General features: G+C 42.2%; 1 protein-coding gene and 1 long non-coding RNA gene across 2 annotated transcripts; one reads left to right on the forward strand and one right to left on the reverse strand.

Moving 5' to 3' along the window:
• Positions 1-3,046: 3,046 nt before the first annotated feature.
• LOC136422611 (uncharacterized) lies at positions 3,047-8,648 on the forward strand. The gene is made up of 2 exons (XR_010753644.1): positions 3,047-3,137; positions 4,161-8,648. It is a non-coding gene; the product is annotated as an uncharacterized lncRNA (long non-coding RNA).
• A 766-nt stretch (positions 8,649-9,414) lies between these two features.
• On the reverse strand, positions 9,415-17,441 carry LOC136422610 (high affinity choline transporter 1-like). The gene is made up of 10 exons (XM_066410419.1): positions 17,236-17,441; positions 16,473-16,586; positions 15,980-16,135; positions 15,389-15,537; positions 14,958-15,152; positions 14,213-14,366; positions 13,191-13,405; positions 12,366-12,462; positions 11,838-12,009; positions 9,415-10,797 (listed from the first exon to the last, which is right to left on the reverse strand). The coding sequence occupies exons 1-10, from the start codon at positions 17,411-17,413 to the stop codon at positions 10,518-10,520; spliced, it is 1,710 nt and encodes a 569-aa protein (XP_066266516.1). The 5' UTR covers positions 17,414-17,441; the 3' UTR covers positions 9,415-10,517.
• Positions 17,442-23,441: the final 6,000 nt, after the last annotated feature.

Below are 23,441 nucleotides of genomic sequence, written 5' to 3' on the forward strand. Positions count from 1 at the left end.
TTTGTGTTGTGTTTCTTTCACCAGCCACGGGTCATATGGTAAAGTTCCTTTACTTTAATAATCAATAGTCAAATTATGGACTCCACAGTGTACATACTGGTATCCGGCATTTATCAAATGTATACATATTAGGACCCCTTTGACATATATGCAGCATCATCATATGGATGGACCAGTCACCCTCAGAGCCCGTATCGCTCGATTCGTTAGCTCGCTCGTGTAGGGGCCCTGCTCTTCACCCCTGGTAGACACGCTTCTGGCGACGTTACTGACAGTTGCTCATTAATGAGTTATCCTTATTTGGCACAATGCGGTTAATTTGTTCTGAACCCATAGTGAGACGTTACCTGATTGGTTGATAGCTTCCCAGCATCCCAGCTTGAGCAATGCTTTAGCAAACCCTCTGATTGGCTGAAAGCTGTTTTGGTGGTGACGTCGCCAGAAGCGTGTCTACGGGGGGTGAAGAGCAGGGCCCCTACGAGAGCGAGCTAACGAATCGAGCGATAGGGGCTCTGCTTTCAGCATGATGGGACCATTGGATTAGCCCTTGCTCTACTTTAGTAATCGGAATGGCCCAAGGGCTATAGAAATGGAGATGGGCAATGCTCCCATACACCAAAATGTGTGGTAACTATTAACTAATTATATGGATGGACTTGACCATATAATTACCACACTACAATTTTGCTTTGAACAAACTTTGTGTGCCGATTATTGACAGGGCTGTAAATAACTTCGGACCAAAGAATGGTTAGCCCTACACTCTATGTTGCAAGTGTGTAATATTAGCCTCCTTCGCAGACCTCTTTGAGCGGCGGGGTTTATTTTTTGGGTGAGCGCTGATACACGATTATTTTTACACGGGCCAAGAGTCTCTAATGCCGTCTTAGGAAGTTTCGTTGCCAAGGGCCAGGGAGGATCGCCTCTCTCTAACAAGTGTTGGAGAGGCGAGTCTCCCTCGGCGACATAACTCCTTAAGCTGGCATTAGATAAACTTGACCCGTGTAAAACTAATCGTGTATCAGCGCTCACCCAAAAAATAAACCCCGCCGCTCCAAGAAGTCTACGAAGGAGGCTCATTATATATATTTCGACAATGAAAAACAGCTATGTAACTGTAAGTCAGTTCCAATTGGAACTGAGAATGATGGATGTGAAGTAGAGACATGTTTAACAGTAACTTATATAATAGTATGTAGAAATCGATGGATGTCAGTGAATTTCACATAATCATGTAGCATTCACGTACAAACCACTGTATAATAAACCTGATAATGTATTTTCAAAAGCCTTCATTTGTGACTTTGTGAATATCATCGTTTATTGTTTCAAACTTAAGATGGACTTCTTGAAAGAGCTGTGTCTTGCTTGGAAACTGCATAAGGGCAAAAATCATACACCAGTTTAAACTCAAAACACGTTCTTTCAAGAAAAGAAATATGAAGCTACTAATTGAATAGCCAGATTGTCCAAAGATAAATAGTTTTATCTAAGAAACAGAAGCAAACATGTACACATTCAGTAGTAAGAAAAAGAAAAATTAATTCAATTTTTGCTGATATTTTTCTGTCGATCGGTTTGACTTTCTGTCATTTTTATTTCATTTTCGTTCTTCATGAATCAGAGACAGGAAGTATTATGCTTTTCCATCATACAAACCATTACCCCTGGAAAATTCATGTTTTCTATTTCAAGCTGCTTCAGTCGAAAACGTGTCAGAAAACTTATAATTTACGCGTGCAAAGTTAACGTTGGGTAACATAAATTCGCGGGGTACTTAAATTCGCGATTTTTCGAAACGGTGTATTTTAGGGATATGTGCTAGATGCAAAATCAGTTATAACGCCAGCAATGCAAACCGGATAGACTAACGTATTCAGAACACTGGCTGAAAAGCTTCGATAACCATGCATTAGAAGTTGGCGACGTCAAAAACTCTCCGTCCCTTATTGACAGAGTCTGGGGGCTTCGTGGGAGAACCACACTGCACGGTTGTTCGCTGGTTTATAAGGCAAATGTCACTTCTCCTGCCTGCTAAACACAATTATTTACAAGACAACTTATTACAATCTCTTTTGCTAACCTGCATCTGGATTCTAAGTGTGATCAATCATCAAAACTCCTCTTTGTTGCTACAACCTACGGCACGTGTATTTTCCCGCCGCCATACTATTACCCAGAATGCTGTTGTCAAGCAGACGACAAAGGTTTGTGAGGAACACTTTTTTGTCTAAATGTTGCGTGTGATAGTGGACTAAAGACGATATTTTCCTCAAAGTTTGCTCCTAACACAACAAGGAACACATGGACATAGTAGTATAACCATTGCTACGGCATCCAGCCAACTTGCCATGAATAATGTACACGTTGCCATGACGGTGGGGATCGACTTTGAGTGACGTTCTACCGACTCAACAAACGGCATGTTACCGAAGGCCTGATGTGTACAGTACGGCCGTTTTTTTCGTGTATTTTTTTACTTGGACACGTCTATATCCATAGCACTCTCCTCAAGCCAAGGATGGAACGAATAGCTGCTGTATAAAATGTAATTAGCGGTAAGATATTCCAGACAAATCTTCTCTCCCTAAATAATGTTCACAACTGTCCGACAACACCGTCATTGTGCGTGCGGCGGACGGTAGTTTCAAGTTGAAATATTATGGTGTCAGCACGACTAGAGACAAAATCTACCATATATATGATTTGTGCAAAGACAGTACATGATACTGACAGAATGATGGGAAAAAAGGATGGTTTATTGTTCTGCTAGATTGATTTCAGTCAACCATTATCGGAAAAATGGCGAATTTATGTTACCCAACGTTAATATTTTGAATAGTTTCTACCCCAAATAAAGACACAACAGATCACAAATACTGAGCAGTCCATTGGAAAGCAGCAACATCTCCCTTTTCGTCGAAACAATTACATTTTCCGCCCTACTTTTCTTAATTGTAACCCTACATACGAAATCGTAAAAGAAACTCCGGTCTGATACCCAAACCAGGACTCTACCTTCTACCCCACATCTGCTTGGAGATTGTGAACATCTCCCATGATCCTTTGCAAACTTTTGAGAGCGGAAAGATCCAACTGTTGTTTTCGCGATCTGCCAGGAAAAAAACAGGCAAAAGGTACACATTGTTTGACATTTTGGCATAAAATTAGGACATATGAGAGGTAGAGGATACCCCAGATATTGGTAGAGTAACCTGAAGCATTGTTTTTAGGCCGTTTGTCACATAGTTTGTCGATAGATAAACTTATGTTACCGAGGAAGGGGGAGGGGGGCAAAGTGAACTTGATCAAAATTATGGGCTACTCCAAAGAATAAATTAAAGAGGGGGGAAGGAAGAGGTTCAAGTCACCAAGTGCTAAGTACCTAGAGAGACAATTGACTCGTAACTGGACCAAGTCAAACCTGGCACCAAGAGACCACGTCTAGCGATATAATACACGTTTAAAAAAAATAAGGACAACAACAACAAGAGGTTGGATTTGGACAGTGGGGTAGGTCACAAAAATCTGGACTGGACGGGGGGGGGGGTAATTAGGTAGAAAAATCTGGATTTGACAGGGGGTTGGGTAAACAAAATTTTGATGGGTAATAATTTGTTTAGGTTTTTCATGAAAGGTACTAAATAAAAGCCCTGTTTTAGTATAATAGTTTGTCATTTTGCTTTGACACTCCCAGCATGTTGGAAATACTAGTACAAAACCTTACACTCCACTGTATTGCAAAACATGATATGTAAATATATTTCTATCTCGTGTGCATGAATTATTACATGTATACAAACCTAGTGGATGATAATGATGATACTAATTAACAAGCCTCTGGAAGGATTATGATGATATTTGAACGCTGACACAAATGTTAAGATTATAGGACTCTCAAACACATGACACATGTAACTGAGAAAGAGCAATATCATAAGGTATCAATTATGTGAATTAATACCTGATTTGCATAATTAATGACAACATACTAACTATGATTCAATATTGGTAAATGACGAGGATTTGGAACTTAAGTAAATCTTTACATTATAAGACATAAATCATGCAAATGAGGGCCTCATTTACATAATTTATGAGGAAATAATACAATAGCCTTCTTTGCTAAGATAATGATGATGACTGTAAATGTGTTTCAGAACACCATGTCTGCATTTGCCCCATTCTGGAAAAGACTTGCCTTGGTCTGCCCACAGCTTGTTGGACGGGAACTTTACTTGGATTTTCTAGGTGCAGGACCTGAGCGCAAGTTTGTACTCAAGAGTGGAGGAAGGATTCTAGATTGTCCTTCGGGGGTCACATTTTACAGCAGAAAGAAGTGGTTTAAGCGCCTTGTAAAGGCAGTCCCAATGCTGAAGAAGAAAAATGCTACTTTCCTTACTTACAACTCGTACACACTTCCCGGAAGGTCTGGATGGAGAATGGACAAGGTCATGAAGTATCTAAAGATGAATGAGGGCAAAACAATCGATGTCGAGATGTTCTTTCGGCCTCCTCCTAGTACGCAAGAACTCCAGCAATTAAGGATCGAAAGGAAAAAACAGCGATTTCCCGCCTTCTTGGAAGAACTTGTCGAAGCCTGCCCACAGCTTGTAGGACGGGAACTATACTTGAATGTTGGTCATCCAGAATCCGAGCAAAAGTTTGTGCTTTTGAGTGGAGGGAAGATTCAGGATTGTCGTATTGGGGCCATATTTGATGATAGGCAGGACTGGGTGAAGAACGTTGTTGACACAATCCCTGAAATCAAGGAAATCGTTAGTGTTGCTAGAACGTCTCTGTCAAAGTGCTCATACACACTTCCAGGTAGGGGGGGATGGAAGATGATCAATGTCATGAAGTATCTCAGAAACAATGGCGACAAAACAATCAATGCAGAGATGTTCTTCCAGCCCCGTACACAAAAACTACAAAGGGTTGAAAAGAAGTACGCCAACATCTGGGAAGAACTTGCCGACACCTGCCCACAGCTTGTTGGACGAAAACTCTTCTTGAATGTCAGACGTCCAGAATTTGAGCAAAAGTTTGTGCTTTTGAGTGGAGGAAAGATTCAAGATTGTCGCACTGGGGTCATATTCGACGGCAGACAGGATTGGCTGAAGAATATCGTAGACACAGTCCCTGAAATCAAGGACATCATCAATTTAAGCAAGATGTCACTGTACAAGTTCTCGTACACACTTCCAGGGAGGTCTGGATGGCCAATAGAATGTGTCATGAAGCATCTCAGGAAGGATAGGAGTAAAGCCATCAATGTTGACATGTTCTTTCAGGATTTTGCGTGGACAAGGAGTGGTAAGAAGAAACGTCCGCTGCACCACAACAGTCGTGACACTGCGTCGTCAAAGCGACCAAAACGTGCCGTCCGCCCGACTGTTGAGTCATCGAAGGAGAAAGAGAAAGCAGCCGATGAGATTCTAAGACAACTGTTCAGCGGAGAAGAGAATGAGGAACATGAAGATCATATCGTCCAAACAGAAACTTCTGCTGTGCTACAGATGCATTCTTACTCTAGCAGTTCTCAGTCAAAAGCTCCTAGCACTTTCAACAGTCTTTCATTCCAAAATGAGGAGGCGCTTTTGCCAGAGGAGCTGGTTTTGTATGGTTTGTTGTACGTAAAGGGAACTGCTCCAAACGAGGGGAGGAAAGACGTACTACCAGAGAACTGTTTCACACCAGGGAACAGCAGAGAATTCGTCTTGGTAGCCACAGCCCTGAATCGCATCACTGGCAGAAGTCAGTACAGCGCAGACCGAATCAACCTTTACCTGTCGTCTGCGCCGCAACCGAAGGGCGGGTGTAATAAGGTCAGATGGATACACTTTCAGTCTGAAGTTCTGCAGTTTGTGGAACAACAGGGTCCGAATCTCAGGCTTCTTTTGAGCGGAGCAGACGGTGTTGATATGGAAGGCATACGTAATGCCGCTGCATATATATATGAAGAAAACAATGTGCAGAGCGGATGCCCCTGTCATACAAACCTTCCGGCAGTTAACGTTGAAAATAGAGGGGACAGAAGTCAGGTTAACGTTGAAAATAGAGGGGACAGAAGTCAGGTTAACATTGAAAATAGAGGGGACAGAAGTCAGGTTAACATTGAAAATAGAGGGGACAGAAGTCAGGTTAACATTGAAAATAGAGGGGACAGAAGTCAGGTTAACATTGAAAATAGAGGGGACAGAAGTCAGGTTAACGTTGAAAATAGAGGGGACAGAAGTCAGGTTAACGTTGAAAAAAGAGGGGACAGAAGTCAGCTAAATAACATTGAAAATAGAGGGGACAGAAGTCAGGTTAACGTTGAAAATAGAGGGGACAGAAGTCAGGTTAACATTGAAAATAGAGGGGACAGAAGTCAGGTTAACATTGAAAATAGAGGGGACAGAAGTCAGGTTAACATTGAAAATAGAGGGGACAGAAGTCAGGTTAACGTTGAAAATAGAGGGGACAGAAGTCAGGTTAACATTGAAAATAGAGGGGACAGAAGTCAGGTTAACATTGAAAATAGAGGGGACAGAAGGCCTCGCAGTTATACAAACTATCTAGCACCCATCACACTAAAGTCTCTGGAAAAAGTGTGGCAAGACGAGCTAAAGGACCGATGGGAGAACTGGCACCTGAGATTGCAGACAGAAGCAGTTTTCCACTTTCTTACCCCCTTTGACTCGTTGTCACCAGTTCTTCAGAAATCGTTGCACATCTATCCGGATATGAGGTGGACGCTGAAGGTCCGAGGGGTGACGGTACGTGCACAAGAACTGTCGGAGGCGTTGCCACACACTGTTTCTAACCTCCTACATTTTCAGACAGTCCTTCAGTTTGTCCAAGGCGGCTCTGTCTGTAAGGGATGCGACTATGAGAGACATAGAGAGGTGTTGGAAAGTCTACCTTGTGGTGATCTACATGAAATTCGTGCCAAAGTGGACAGCCATGGTCAGCATAAGTGCATAAGAAGTCAGCAGTGTATGTTGTTTTTCCCCGATGAGCTGAACAATGAAAGGGGACAAGAGGATCTCAGGAACATTTGCCACATGTGTAGGAAGGTACATGTCACATTATGTGACAAACATGCGGACACGGAAACACGTCACAAAACCAATGGTACCACAAGTTCGACCACAAGCTTCGAGAACATTCCACGGGAAACACTTGAGCAGCAGTTGAGGAAGACTAAGAAGCAGCTATCCAAATTAAAGAAGAAGTTTGCACAACAGCAAGACCAAAACAATGCCGCAAGGGAGACACTAGAAAGACAGCTACAAGAGACAAGGCAAGAGCTGACAACGTTACAAAACAAGTTAGCAAAACAGCAAGAAGTAGACAAACACAATGACCAAAGCCATTCTGAAAGGGAGACTCTGGAAAGACAACTGAAAGAAACAAGGCAAGAGCTGGCAGCATTGCAAAAGAAATGTGCAAAGCAGCAAGAAATGATTAGCACGATGACCAGAACAATCCTGTAAGGGAGACACTTCTAGTAGAAAGCCAGCTCCAAGAAACAAGGCAAGACTAGCATCGTAAAAAAATAGTTTGCAAAACGGCAAGAACCTGGACTTCAAGAAGTAGACAAACAAAAAGGCGAGTTATATAACTCTGCACAGGAGACATTGGAAGGCAAGAGCCGGCTACATTACAAAAGAAGTATGCAGAACTTGAAAAATAATATTCTACGAGTCTCTTAGGAAGACCAGACTGAAACAGCAGTGAGTAATAGCAAGACCAAAACTGACAACAGCAGTACAGTAGGAGATACCGAACAGTCGTTGTGTAGAAAGAGCACATACTTTTCCACCTCCACTAATACAGACAAGAACTCATACTAGTCTGACACATCAAAGCCTCAGTAAACTGGACTAGAAATTAGTAGGACATAGGAACTATTACTGACCAGTAAATCTACCACAAAAGCAAAGCGAAATGGGACATGATACTCCAGACCTAGACCTAATTAATGAGCCTGACGTATACCCTGTGCCTTAGTTGATAGGCTGGGTAGAATATACATGTATACCCAAATTTCTTCAGCCAAAACTGTTATTTCTTATAGCTTAAGCAATGAATGGTGGTAGCAGTGATGACTTCGAATTCCAACCCCACAGATGTGTGTATATTCAAGGTCCTAGAGTAATAGTATGAAAAACGATGATTTAGAGTTGACCAGGCTGTGCCTTAGGAGGTGGAAGACTAAGTTACTTATTCTAGTAGATCATTCCTATACACACGTGTACATTCTTTGAAAAAGAAAAAGGGAATTTTCTTGATAGTGAAGAAGACACAATTGTTACGGACACTGTTTACTGTCATCAAATTGTTCTTAAAACAATGCACAGGTATTCATCTTTTGTCTTTGAACATAGAGAATTACAATTTTTGGCTTCTTTTCTGTTACATTTGAAGCAGGAGTTTGTTATAGGAAACAATTGTGTTTTATACAAAATATTACACTGTTCTCTGTTGCAACAAAGTATATATGGCACAAATACACTGTACTTGAAACGTTTTTTTATTCATAGGTAAACTTGAGAATTCGTGTTTAAACATGGGAAAAGAATGTAAGATACAGATGTATACCTCCACAGGTACATTGGAATAGTCCATAATTCCAGACTATTAAAGTGTTACCTATCCTACACCAAGGGAGTGAATTGTTTTTGGTTTGTCACTATGTTTGTGTGCACTGCAGTTTCTTTATGTACTGCTAGAGGGAGCAGTGTAGTTTCTGTTTGCTCTGCGAGAGGAAGTGAAGTCTGCTTTACACTTTGTAGTGAAGCTCCATAACATTTTGATTAGTGTATGTACGTAGTTATAGTTTAATTTTATACTTCCTTCCTGAAAACATTTTTTTTTCCTTAAAGGGAAGCTAAACATAAAATTGAAAAGTCTACTATACTTTGCTAAATATACATGTACCCCAAAGTCAAGTTCTCACTTGTTTTACATAATCCCACCATAGTCCAGGGAGCTCCCGTCATTTGTAAGTTGGGCCGTTCTGACGGCAACTCGCCTGATGATTGAATTGATCAATTGTAAGGTCATAATGTGTGACGTCAGGCCAGGTCTCAGCATTTCCGAACCTAAGTCAATAGGGCTTTTCAATTCGAGGGAAATTCGAGGGAATCAAGGAGTTAATGAACTTTAAATTCGGAAAAATGCTTGAAATCCGTTCTCATGAAAGCCAGATCCAAAATCTTTGTTCATACTGAATGGGAAATGCTGAGACCTGATGTCACATATTGAGACCTTACACCAATCATATGCATCAGGCAAATACTTCCATATGTCACATATGTTACCACAGATTACCTTAATGACTGAAGATGGAATTAAAGTCAGGAGAGTTACCTTCCGTATACAGAAATGTAACATTAAATACATAACTACATATCACATTAAAAAACCATGCATTTTCATAATCGGATCTGCTTTGAAGTTAGAAATAATGTCCGACAGACCTTGATATATTTTTCACTTATTTCAAGGGATGAAACAGTTCAAAGAAATCCCAATAACACTGATCGCCCAGTTATCATATCGACTGATATGATAATTTAACTTCACTCACATAAACGTTAACTTTCCAGGTGAAGAAATACTCTTTTATCGTCATCTGCTAAACTAGTTGGTTTCTCGTGAGGAAAAATTTACAGATCGTATTATACAAGGTCCAATATAGCCTATATACAAAAACGCGTCATCGTTGCTACGTGCGTATCTTTTGCTAAGCAATTTTCGCCATAGAGGCATACTAGTATTCTCCAAGCAGAGGCTTCGATCGAGAGGGGTAGTTTTGTACGGGATTTCTAAGATCTTCTAGCGTCCCTAGAGAATAGCATAATAGGGACTTTCACTGGTCAGAAAATAAACACTGTCCGGCTGCTTGAATGTGACTTTCACCACTTTTGACGTCACTTGGACAAGTATTATACCAGGTATGCTACTTTGTTTTCAATTTATGACATAATCTTCTCATTTGCATAAATGTGCCTAATGAGTCGTAGAACCATGATGTCCTACCGGGACCATAGAACATCATACCTAAATTGATCAACAAACATCAACCTATCATTCTTCGATACTGGACTAAATATGTACAGGGTGGGCTACGAGACCACTTTTTCAGGTTTTTCCTCCTGGATTAAAATGTTTAATAAAAAACAAACTGCAAGGGGGCCCAAACCTACACCACTTCTTTATTACATCACAAGCTATCAGCCGCCCGAAAATCAAGACCATAGCACGTCCAGGTCAAAAGATACAAAAACAGAAGTTCTGCTGCAGTACCAAGGTCACATACCAGGGGGCCAAAAATCAACCTTGACTTTCGGCTTCATAACACCTGCCCACATACCAGATATCATCGTAATCCATCAAGAGTTTCTTGAGTTATGCTGACTACAGTAGTGCGGAAACACACATACACACAGACAGACACACCCAAAACTATATCTCCGTGAAAAGAAGACGTTATTACAGGTTTGCGATGGTAAAACCTATGTTGTTTACAGCTTGGAGGGATCATGAGGCGTGTATTTCCCTTCAGGAAACGCCGTTTTCGGATTGACAGTATCGTTCATCGCCACGTCCGTCGCCTTGGGTCCGTTCTGTGCCCTGTCCGGACTGTAGCAGCCGGCGATGTCGTACTTCAGGGGGACCACTTCTCCCTTAAACAGCCGCTCGGTGATGAGGGAGACCAGCAGGATGGTGGCGAAGCTGCACAGCATGGCCAGGGTACGGAAGGGGAACAGCTGGGTGTTTGAAGACTCCTCGAAGAACGGGTATCTAAAGGTGCGCAGAAATGGACTAAGTTTAGACTGGTTTACTTAGACTTGCACATGCCACAGTAGCATGGGTGCCATCTTCCGCAAATAGTTTTTGAAAAGACTGAGCCAGTGGTAGTTTTTAAAAAGATTGAGCCAGCGGTTCCTAAGGAGGATAGCACCCAGGCTATGGCCACAGTCCTTCGTGATTATATAGACGGCGGCAGGTATCGACTTCCGGGCACCTTTGACCTACTCCTGACGTCACATATTCCGAAGATCTGTGCGCGTCAGGAAAGTGGGTCAAATACTCAAATTCTTGATGATGAAGGCCAATATATTAATGGTTACGGCCGAAAAACTGGCGACACATCATTCTCTTGTGTTGAATAAAGGTATAATATATCAAGTATTACCTTAGAAAAAATTTAAGTCACTTTTTGGTTATAAGGACTTTCACGCCTTGAGAAGTTGCATGTTCGCTGCTTCTCAGTCATTTCCAGACGTACCTCCTTACTGAATGATCAATGCGATTTTCCTGGCCATTTCACAGTTTGGCTGTTTGCTATGGTACATGTACGTGAACTAACGACTTTTACATGTCCGCCATTCGTTCGAGCCCGGTATCCAAAGCTATCATAGCTGCCGAGTCGCTTTCATCATCTCCGCAAATATTTGCAGGAAGGACAAGAGAGACATAGCAGCTTGGTTTGAATACCAGGCTTATGCTTAGGTCACAATTGGAAAAAAAGGGCCCCGCCGGACAGCCAATGGGCTGTTTTTGGCACATTCGGGCCCCCTGAGTGGCCCAGTGGGGCACCCTGCGGCTGCCGGGCTATTTGGGGGCACGGTCGGGGTCCTGGAAGTTTTTAGCACTGAGGAGTTAAAATCGACGCGGGACCCGGTAACAAATAGGTGCCGTGAGATAATCTTGAGAACACCGAGATGTACCTTTCCGGTGTCTTACACTCCACCGGGACAAATTTGGAGCCTACAACCGGATACCCCTACGGGCGCCGGTGCAAATGTGACCGTAGCATAACAGGGGACAAGTTGACGTACTTGATGGCAGGCGGAAGACCAATGATCGTCTCTCCGCCGCATAACCTGAGGACCATCCCCACGATGTAGCCGCACAGAGAGCCGTAGGTGTTCGTGAACTCCAGATGCACCACGCACACCAGCTGTGGGAACAGGATGACGAACACCAGGTCCCCGCACAGTACAAACAACCCTGCGGTACACGAACTTTCCGACAGGTTATGGACGTTCTTATGCTAGGGTCACATTTCCTAACCGGGGCCCGGCCGGGCTGTTTGCGGAAACGAAAAAATCAAAGTATATGTCCATGATTTTGCACAAGCTATGCTCTTTAATAGTTCTGGGTACGTTTTGTGTTTTTGTTCTCTTTTATATCATAACTTTCGTTCCCAAAAACTGCCCGGCCGGGCCCCGGATTGGAAATGTGACCCCAGCATTGCACACAATAGAAATGCACAATGAAGTATCTGGTGGCGTACCCTAGCAGAAACAACGAAATACTGTAGCCTGCTCATTCCATTCCAAAAGACCAAATTTTAATGCACATACCGTAGATGGTCTTTATGGTCAGTGCCAGGATAGTCGCCAGGGCCCCCATCACAAAAATGGACGCGCGCATAACCCAGATGATTTCCCTCTCAGACGCCTGTGCAAAAACAAAAAGTTTACACTTAATTATAACTTTTCCCTCGTTGAATCTTCAAATGTGCGTCCCAGCAAGAGGGGGCAAATTATCTTTAACAACACCGCTACAATGGGTAGTGGTTAAGACTGCAAGCCTTGCATGCAGCCAGGAAGGACGTACGCTCGATCTCCAAGCAGATCTATTTGTGGCAATGACAGCATCCAAGGGGCAAAAGAAGGCTTATGATGCTGCTCTTTCCCTAGGCATTTGGATACCGATGGCCACCGATAGATCTGCCTGATTATTAGATTCACACTAAAGATTTTGAAAATACGGCTTTCTCGTACTCTCCAAGCAGATGAGTGGTTCCGGTTGTTTTTCTACGTGTCTTATGCGTTTTTGTCGAGCTTTCTAATTTGTTGTCTTTTTTGTCTCAATAAACTTAAATGGAAGTAAATAGGTTTGCCGCGCCCCTTGGTTAGTGGTGGCAGAGGTGTGGTTTACAGAGACAAAAAAAATTGACAAAGTAGAAAGCCCGACCAAAACGTCGCTGTAAAAAAAAAAGCCAGAACCGCACATCTGCTTGTAGAGTAATTTTCTCAGCTTTTTTTAGCACTTATGGGAAAAGTATGAAAGTTGATCGCACACCACTACCAGTGGATCCTGTGAAGTGCGCATGCACAAGCTGTGTGGCCCAAGAGAAAGCCAAGAAGAACGGAGATGGGCGCCGCCAAAATCAGACAACGTACCTTCTGTCGGAAGACAAGCTTGTACACATTCCTGGAAAACATGGAGCTCGCTGACAGGATGGAGGAGTCCGCAGACGACATGACGGCAGCTGACACAGCGCCGAGTCCGAAAAACGAAACCCACACCGGAGTCAGATGCTGCAGGACCAGGGGCAGGATCAGACCAGCTTCTCCCTCAATGGCCGGGTCCTTGCCGTAGCTTGTTGCTGGCCAGTCTACAAGAAGGGAGGTAGAGAAAAAAGTCCAAAAATGCACATTAAAAAATCTATTGGTAAACGAATAGGAAGAGTTGTGCGTGTGCACGTGTGTTTACGTGTGTTTGTGTGTGTGTTTGTGTGTACTGTGTGTGTTTGTGTGTGTGTGTGTGTGTGTGTGTGTGTGTGTGTGTGTGTGTGTGTGTGTGTGTGTATTACGTGGCATGATTCGGGCAGAAACATGTGTTTGACATAAATCACACTATGAAGCGCAGAGGAAAGTTGATTATAGTATTCATGCTCAAACAGTTATGTAGGAGCCTTGATTAAACCTCCTTGGTAGGAGAAATCTTGGTCGGAGAAAAGAGCGGAACGGTTCATGCAGGTCTGTGAGGCCAAAATTGTCTGAGATATAAACATTACTCCAGCAGCCACCAGTGTAACACTAAAAGTCATGTACAAAAGGTCATGTGTGATGTGGCTTACTTGAAGCTAATGAGTCATCGGTGGCCTAAGTCCGTATTGTAGAGAAATCAGTGTCCAACAAGCTTTTCAAATGCTGCCCGATATAAAATCTTTACAAAAAATTTGAATGGCAATAGTTCCCGTAAACCAAGAGGTACAAGAAACCAGACAGATTGGGGACCAACGCATTTCAAAGGTATTCTCGGGACAAGTTGCGAAAGTCCTCCAGAGCGAAAAAAAGAACACATGACAGGATCTAATTCAGCTTCTGTTCAAGAAACAACATAACACTTGAGATCATTTGCTTAGATGCCCAATCAACCATAACCGCCGCCATGACAGTCCCATCTACATCCGGGTTACCTGTGGAGGCTCCAATCGCACCAATCAGGATTGAGGGAATCGTCATGATTAGGCAGCCAATCGCAGCGGCGAACGACAGGAACTGCGCACGGCCCGCTGATCTTGACGACAACACGCGCTGAAAGTACACCTGCCACGGAACTCCACCACACATCTGGTAGTAAAACAACAACAACGAACATGCATGAAACGTCACACAAAACATAAACCGTAGCTGTGAAGTAAAAGGAAGTGACTCACCGGTAGAGGCACCGAAGGCTCTGATCAGAACAAAGCCTCAGAAGGGGATAGCCACGACAAAAGACGGCCTGCGAACGCAGGGTGCACGTGGAACTGGAGAAGAGAAATCGCTAGAACACCTACCACGGCAAACTAGACTAGAGAGAACGGTGTTAAAAGAGGCAGAGAAGGCAGAACGCTAGTCGTACAAAGTAGTCACCCAGTTGTCTCCCATTTCAGAAATCCAGTGGGTTAAGAGAAGCACTGCCCTTTCCCCATTTTAACCTTTTTTCGAATCATCTTTGAAATAGATACGAAAAAGCTGATGTGGAGGAGAACTCTGGTACGCTTGCCTGTGAGCTGGCCTTTTCATGAGATCGCCACACCCTGCCTAAATGGAAACACCGGACAAAGCAGAATCCTAGGCCATGACCTCTGTCTGGGGCCAGCATCGGGTTTGTCAGTGACTAGCGAAGACAGGCTGGTGATAGGTAAAAAAATACGGTTTGTGCCTTTAAAACCTCACCAACAGCAGGGCGAAGTCTATCCACACTCCGGTGTACTTCACGTCCCACGTGCCGTACCAGCCCGCCGTCTCCGTCTCGTTGAAGGTTCTGTTGTACACGGAGGCGTTAACAGGTGTGTACAGGAGCCGGGTCAGGGTGGTGGTACCGATCTCCGACACCAGGGGGTTCGTCAGGGCGAAGGGGATGGAGAGCCACTGTGTGGGAAACAGGAAATACGTCACATATACGAGTATTACATCACAACAACAGGAAATATTGGGGCCTACTTTAATAAATAACACTCTCAACATCTAGTATTAAAGATCATGAAAGTAATAGATCAACAGTGACTTGGTTTGTCTGTCCTTCTTCTACTCTCCCTATAATGCAGCTATGACAAACCTCAGAAACTTTGTATTGTCGGCTGTGTAGCTATCAGACATCAACTTACCAGTCCTACAAATATGCAAAATAGCTGTATGACGTCAGTATAAGCCACTGAGTACAGCCCTCCAAACAAGGTGTAGAACACGGCAATGGCTGCGGAGACGATCACTGCAGTGTTGATCTCCAGTTCTAGGACAACTTTCAGCGTCGCTCCTGCAAATAAAAATGTTGTAATTGTTTTAAATCGTTTCCATTCTTTACGGCCCATTGTGCAGAATATCGAGGAACTGATGTTTCTTTGGGATCTTGCAGAATTATCAGTACATGTAGATGTATTGGGTGTCCCTGGGGTGTAATGGTCTGCGCCTCTGCTACTCTGCCACATCTGGTTCAAATTACTTGGACCAGAAGGACTGGGGTTCAAGCCCCAGGTAGGACACCTCTGGATAAGAGGCGCATTGAGTCATACCAAAGACAAAAAATGGTACATACTTATGAAACAGTATGGAAGTTAAACACACTCCACTGCCAGTGGACTAGCCCCCTGCTGCAGTGATTGCACCACAGTGTGGCCCCAGGGCTATGAAACGGAGATGGGCACCGCCCTATACATCAATTATGGTGCGGGAGGATTTTAACTTTAACTATAACCCACCAAGAGCGGACAATATGGCGGCCGACCAGAACACTTCCCCTAGCAGAGCGGGGATGAACAGCAGCCCGCCCATCCTCTCTCCGTACCGCTGCTGAAAAGGGTCCAACATCGTCACGTACCCCGCGGCTCGCATCTTCTTGGCGAAGAAAAGTCCTCCTGTGTAAGCAGGAACATTCAGATGAGTCAGTCATACTATAGTGATGTCTTGGTCCCAAACAAAGATGACATCTGATCAACTTAGAATGGAAAGTGAATTTTCTTAAGGAAATAAAGCTATTGATTTATCTTCATATTTGAACAAAAATTAACATCTATACATAGCAGGTATTGAATACAAAACTATTGTTGTATTGTTGTTTACAATTAGAATTAGATAGTGATTTTCTTGGCGTTTGCATGCTATCAGTCTGAACAGTCTTCACGTCCTCCTGTACTCTGCCAAAAATATAGTTACGAAAAGGGACAATTATCAAGATGGTTTTCACGAACTTACCTAAGACGAGGCCGATGGCATATCCAAAAGGCGCCTGACACCAGATGAATCCCTGTGCAGGGTCAAAGATCACTTCCGCTGTTCCGTTTATATAGCCTCCCCCCACCCAAGTTGCTGAAGATGAGACAATGTAAAAACATATTCACCCTATCCTCTTCAAGGGGCGGTTTAAGAAAGAATGGCAAAAACATAAAACACACGGCACTTCATGTCTCATTCTGTGACAGGAGAAAACACTGTATCAGAACAGACAAATCAAGGGTTTGCCCAATAACATGAAATCATCGTAATCATTCAAATCTTATTGATATCAAAACTTAAAGACAGCCGTCTGATTTAAGGTTCGTGCACTCCCAACACGATTAGGCCATATTTATTTTATGACATGGATGGCATCCTTTGGGACCCAGGAACTGATGCGAGCGTGTGAATATAAAAGAATTTGCACCAAAAAAAAAAGGCACCTCCATTATGAAATCTTCTGAATAATAAATTCTTCATTTTTGTTCTTTCACATCTTCTTCTTTGACTTTGGAATTGACTTTGATATTCAACGACATTAGCATCCATTTTCCGAAACATCTTCTTTTTTTTTTTGAATTCACAGCATATATTTTCTCATTTTGCAGCTGCTTTGTACGATTTACAGTATGGCCGGATTTTCTTTTGAGTGGGAAGCAGACGAAAATTCATGCGTGCGCCGATGTCATCCATATCATCAAATCAACATAGCCTTACTAAGAAGAAGGAAAATATCTCGTACCTGTCATGGTAAACATGCCCACCACCAATCCGATGTCCCTTCCCGCCAGCATCACATCTTCGCTCTCGGGCCCGTCCGGGTTCTTCTTGGCTCCCCGGCGGGCCGCCCACAGCCCTATCCCGAGGATGAGCAGGTAGAAGATCACGATGGCGATGATGCCTGGTATGTTCACAGCCATGGCTGTAAGTCCTCAGCGTTCCGCCCCGTTTTAGATAAAGTAAAATAAAATAATATGAGATAATATGAAATAACATAAAATGATATGAGATAATATGAAATAATATAAAATGATATAAAATAATACCAAATAATATAAAACAATATAAAACAATATAGAACAATATAGAAGAATATAAAATGATGTAAAATGATATTGATATAAAATGATATTAAATAATATAAAATATTATAAAATGATATAAAATGCGATCGATTGCAGTGGGGAGCAGTTGGTTATTATGCTGTTTGTAAAGAGTTCAGGGGCGCGCCCTCCGAATCATCTCGCGCGGCGGCAGGCGCCGGCGTTTCGTACAGAATATGCCTTTCTTGAATGAACAGATAGAGGTCAGTGCAGTGGCTCTGTTTAAATCTATCTATGGGCACCTGAACACCCACTGTGACATTGTGACCTCCGAATTGTTCTCAGACACTGGCAGAACTCTAAAGAACAGCCACAATACCATCGTCCCCCGGGCAAGGACAAAACGGCTGACGGTCTTTTCTACACTGTGTTATCCGCTCAATACGCCAGTATCACATTGTCATAAATTACCTGAGTGATCACTAGGCACGCTGTCGGTTTCATATGCCTCAATCAAGAAGCGTATATAATTGTTTCGTGCCAATGCATGTATTGCCTTTGTTTTTCTAATAATTGTACTGAACAATGCACGTTCAGGGCGAGACCACCGCCTAGTTATATTTCCTCAGTAAAATTTGTAATTTTTGATATAATAATGACAAAGTTGAGTTTGTGGGAAACTTAATTTTTAATTTGAATTTTTTTTGATACTGTCACAAGCTGTGTCGGTATTTGTCCAGCGTTGCTAGTTAGATAAAGATCTAGGCAAGGAACAAAGAGTCACCTCAAAATAAGTGTTAACGTTAACGCTAACACTTTTTTTTTTAGTTTCACGGCGGTCGAGTTTTCAGCCTTGCGCTGTAATACCGTTCTTATAACATGAACGTGATAATAAATCATTGTAAGGTAAGAAATCTAAGACATATTCGGAGATTCGAACAAAATTATGTATTGTATACAAATAACGATACGAACATGTTATCAGTACAAGCTTTGCCTGCGGATATAACATTCCACGTCGTCGAAGCGGAAAGTTCAGGCCAGGACAAGACAAAATGATATAGTACCTGTGTATCACATCGATCTAATAATGAGACATTTTGAACCTTTTCTTACGTTATCGTATCCCCTTGCAGTAAGCCTTTGGTCATGAGTTTATAGGTAAAGATCTACTATATTGAGCGGGATTTGTGGCTTATTCCTGTGAACTATACTTTTTTGTCATTCTTTACAGACTAGAAAAAAATTATGGAAGCGCACACCACTACCAGTGACTCTACGTATACTCGATCTGATAAGGATGTACTAGCTTGAAATAAGTACGGTAGACAGGATCATAGCAGCAAAGGTGCAATGCAGGCTGTCAGATTTGGGGCATAGCTCCCGAAAACTCGATGTACAAGTCACAAGAACGAATTCTGTTACTACTTGCAAGTTTTGTTGAATGTCAGACTATCTTTGAGGTCATACAAAATGTTTGACTAGGTAACGGGGGAGACCCTAAGTTTAGACGTGCCCTAACTTCATACAGATTCTTTGCTGACCTTTTTTATGCACGCCGTGTTTGTTGCCATTGACTTTGCTCATTAGAAAGGTACATATACCTAGCCCATACACACAGCTGCCATTTTCATGAAAAATATACGTGTACATATTCATTTACTTTGTCTAAAAAATAGTATTTCAACAATTTTTCTAATAATGGTCGCACTGAATAGAGGGTCATAGGTACCGGTGGCTCGTGCTGCAAAATCTACCACCTGTACTTAAGGAGTCATACAACTGTCATGCACTTTATATTAAGAAATAACGTTTTCAAAGCATTAAAAATTTGGGTCTCCTGAGAAAAACAACGTCAACACCGCTACTGCCTACCATCAATCTGCTAAAACAGTTTCTCGCGAATATATACGACCGTTCTCTGATTTCGGGGCTCCGTTCAAATTCTGACAATCTGACAAGGAAGGCAAAAATACGATCGACTCTCTGAGGGTTTTGAAATTCAGCAACCTCTTGACGATCAACAAAGTCGGTCGGAATTCCAGCGTTTCCTGCCGCCCGCCACGAGCTGGATGGAACGAGATGTAGCCCTAGATTGTATGCATGCAAAGTCCGCACAAGCACAATGTTATTGTCAGAACTAGAAGAAAGCTGCAATTTCTAAGAAACCAATTTTTCTCTCTGTTTACTTAAAATGTTCACCAACGACTGAGAAGAGCAAAAATAAAAAGGCGATTCAACTTTGAGTAGGCTGTCTATGGTCGCATAATCTTGAAAGTACGTTTACGAAAACATCTTGCAACGTTTTACTACCCTCCAAGGCCAAGCAGAGGTTCGGCTACGACTCGTTTTGACGTCTTTATAGGCGTTTTTCTCAGGCTTTCTACAATCGAAATCCACACAAAACGCCTAAGAAGACGTCAAAACAAGCCGGAGCCAAACATTTGCTTCGAGAGCAATATTTTTACCCGGTTGTAGCACAGAGCGCGAAAGGATCATGAACATTATGAATGCATTTTTACATTTTCTTAAGATCTTAGTATCAATGCGTTTATGAAAACCTGACCATTTTCTACCTAATAGCCAGCGCCATGGCGTCGAGCGCCCGACAAAAACGATTCCCCTTATCCTTGTATTGACCAATATGTCTACTTATAATATTATACACAACATCATACTTCTTTGAAAACGACTTACCTGGAAATTTGCCGACTGTTTGCCTGAATTTACAGATCGGTGTCTTCACTAGAAGGAATCCAAAGTATATCAGACGATCAGGACGGTACTCTTCTCTTAAACAATGCGTGTCTGTCTTAAATGATATATGATTACAGTGACTCGACCAGTTAAACAATACATATACCTGAGGGGCATGAAATTGTGCGTGTTGTTTATGTGACTGTTAGGTGGGCGCAAGGTCCTTGCCGAAAGCTATTCCATGGCCTCAGCCGACCCCTCCACTCGTACGACTACTGTTCAGTTCTTGATGGAATATTTTATCTTAGCACGTTCGCGTGTTCGGTGGTTCGTCAGAATGTTGGACAAAATGGTGGACAAGTCAAGCGGCGGTAGGTTTTGCGTATATAGTTTTTTTTATAAGGCTACACCAAGTATTTTTTTATGGATGACGTCCGCGCGCGCATTGATTTTGGTCTGTTCCCAGAAAAAAAACACAAGAAATTCCGCTGCCTGTAACTATGACCGAAGAGTTTTAATATACTATGTTTCTGCAGGCTTGCAAAATCGATGGGATATGGAAAGAAACAGGACAGGACAACAACTGCTGTTAAACTTCAACTGATTTATTCAAATCATTGCTGTTTTCATGATGAATAAGATAATTGTTAGTTGTTACACTGTGTTCTCTCATTCAATTTGTGTCCTAACATGTGTCGTCGACTATTATCAAATCTTGGCATCTTGTTTTTTCGGCCCTTCTTGTGTATTTTTCGCGCTCTCGCATTAGATTTAGGGTCTCCAAAGGACGTCATCCTTAAAAATTACTTGGTGTAGCCTAAAAGACGTTCGCACGACACTACAAAGTCGCATCCACACGTGATGAATATTGCTTTGCAGTGTAATAAGGTAGATTCAACTAATGATGTAGAAAAATAACCAAAAACAATGAATTTTGTTTTCTATTCCGATCACAATATGCCCCTTTAAAATGCCTGTCTTTAAATCAGTTGACAGTCAAACACTCATATAATGGGATAAAGAGTTACAATCTGCAAATATGCAAATTCATCCCTAAACAGATGTTGGGGTGGAGAGTAGTGACGACATCTAACTGACGTATTTATCTGTCAACCACCCCAGGGAAACCTGACAGTCAGAGAAACTCGGCAGTCAGAAAACGTTGTAATCTTCCAACCCAACGTCTGCTTGGTGATTATAAACGTCTCCCATGATCCTTTGCGAACTTTAGTTTTGGCACGAAAAATCAAACACTTGTTTTTGCGGCCGGACTGGAGAATAATGTCAAAAGTATATATGTAAAGTGTTTGACATTTTGGCAACGAGAGGGCAAAAGATTATACCTCAGGTACCTGGATACCAAATCAGGTACAGGCAGGTACCAAATAACCTGGATTTGTGTTTTCAGGCCGCTTCTGGCTTAACTGTCGCACAGTTACAGGAGTCCTAAACTCCAGAAGGCGGTGTTATTTTCCATTAGATTATGTGTCAATGCCTTGGTCAATGAATACATAATCAGCCGACTTTGAACAGAATTTTGCTTATGGTGAATTACACAAGGTGTGTTTTTTTTAAACGATATGATACTCACTAAACCCTTGCAGACCCTACCCATGTATTCCCTATGTGTAAACATACATCTTTAATGGTGAGTATTTTTGGCATAGATGAGGCGAGCTTCCAGTATTGGTAATTTGGTCTAGCTTTTCGGACGTGAAAAACAATGTCTAAACTAGAAATGCAATATTTGCGAGAGAAAATACATATATTTCATCCATTTCCCTCCCCACATTCACAAAAAAATTGACTTTTTCGTATGATCATAATCGCCAAAGTCCAGAATTGAGTTTTATCAAATGTTCCCCGCATACAAGAATGGACTCTTCCAGCGGCGAATGGACCAACGACTATCATGCAAATTTCTGAATGTAAACAACTACAACCTTGCCGTAGATTTCTTTTGCGGGGAAGAGTTTGCGCAATATGATAGTCCAGAAAATTTTGCATTACGCAGCGGACAGTTCTTCGAAACCAACTCAAGTGTGCGAAAGTTTCACAAATTTCTGCTGGACATACTGCAAATTCCTGATACGTATTTCGTACAGTAACACTTAAACACATACCAGTGATACCACAATTGCAAACATTTTGCTAACAAAAATATACATAGCCACTTGTAAGGTGATGAGCCTTTGTGTACTCTTAGTGTTAGCAAAAACAACTAAACAAGCCATTGCTATGTATATACAGAGCGGAATATAGAGCATTACGTTTATGATAGAAACACGCATGAAAAGTTATTTTAATGCAGGGGTAAATTTTGAACCTTCTCAATTGATCATAACTTCAGTTTGGCACAGTATTCACAATTCAAGGACGGGAGTCAGGGGGCAGTGAAGTTATTTTAACCAGACACCCTGGGCTGCACCTGTAAGAGTTAGTGCTCCTAATTGGATTTAGAATTTCAACCAATCAGCTCCAGTTTTGAAAATGTATGGATGATTTGAAAGGCGCTCTCTCATTGGCTGACCGAATGAGTCCACTTGGCCATAGGAATAAAGATGTGACCATAAATGGAAACACCATATATGGTCATATCAAGAAAATAGACAATTACCCCCCCCCCCCCACATCGTATATTGAAGTGGTGTATGCAAGAAATGCGAACAACGTTCTTTGAGTATTTGTTCTATGTACCCCTATAGCAAATTTCAGGTCATAAGGCTGTAATTTAAGAGCACAGGAGACCACAATATGCAGTTTTGGTCTGAAAATGGCAAAAAAACTTTAAAGCCACATATGAAAAAAAAATGAAAAAAAAGGCCGGTGTAACTCTACCCTTGTGTAAAAAAAACTATCTCAGAGTTGTACTAGCTCTAGCTAGGTATAAAAGTTTTCTTACGGGTGAACCATAACTATGAATTGAAAGTGCGTGGAGCCAGCCCTTTCAAGCTTGTAAGCATTGTTTACCGTTCACCAGCGTTCTCCTAGGGGTTACGTGAACCATGCTTATTATGCATTGAAAGTGCGTGGAGCCATTGAAAGTGTATGGAGCCATCGTTTTGAAGCTTGTTAACATTGTTTACCAGCGTTTCCCCATAGAGATTTTTACATTTTTCTTGAGGGTGACGTGAACCATGCTTTTGCTTTGAAAGTACGTGGAGCCAGCCAGCTCCATGGAGGTAGAAAAAATCGGCCATGATGGAAA

This window comes from Branchiostoma lanceolatum, chromosome 17, assembly GCF_035083965.1.
Source record: "Branchiostoma lanceolatum isolate klBraLanc5 chromosome 17, klBraLanc5.hap2, whole genome shotgun sequence".
Taxonomy (NCBI): Eukaryota; Metazoa; Chordata; class Leptocardii; order Amphioxiformes; family Branchiostomatidae; genus Branchiostoma; species Branchiostoma lanceolatum.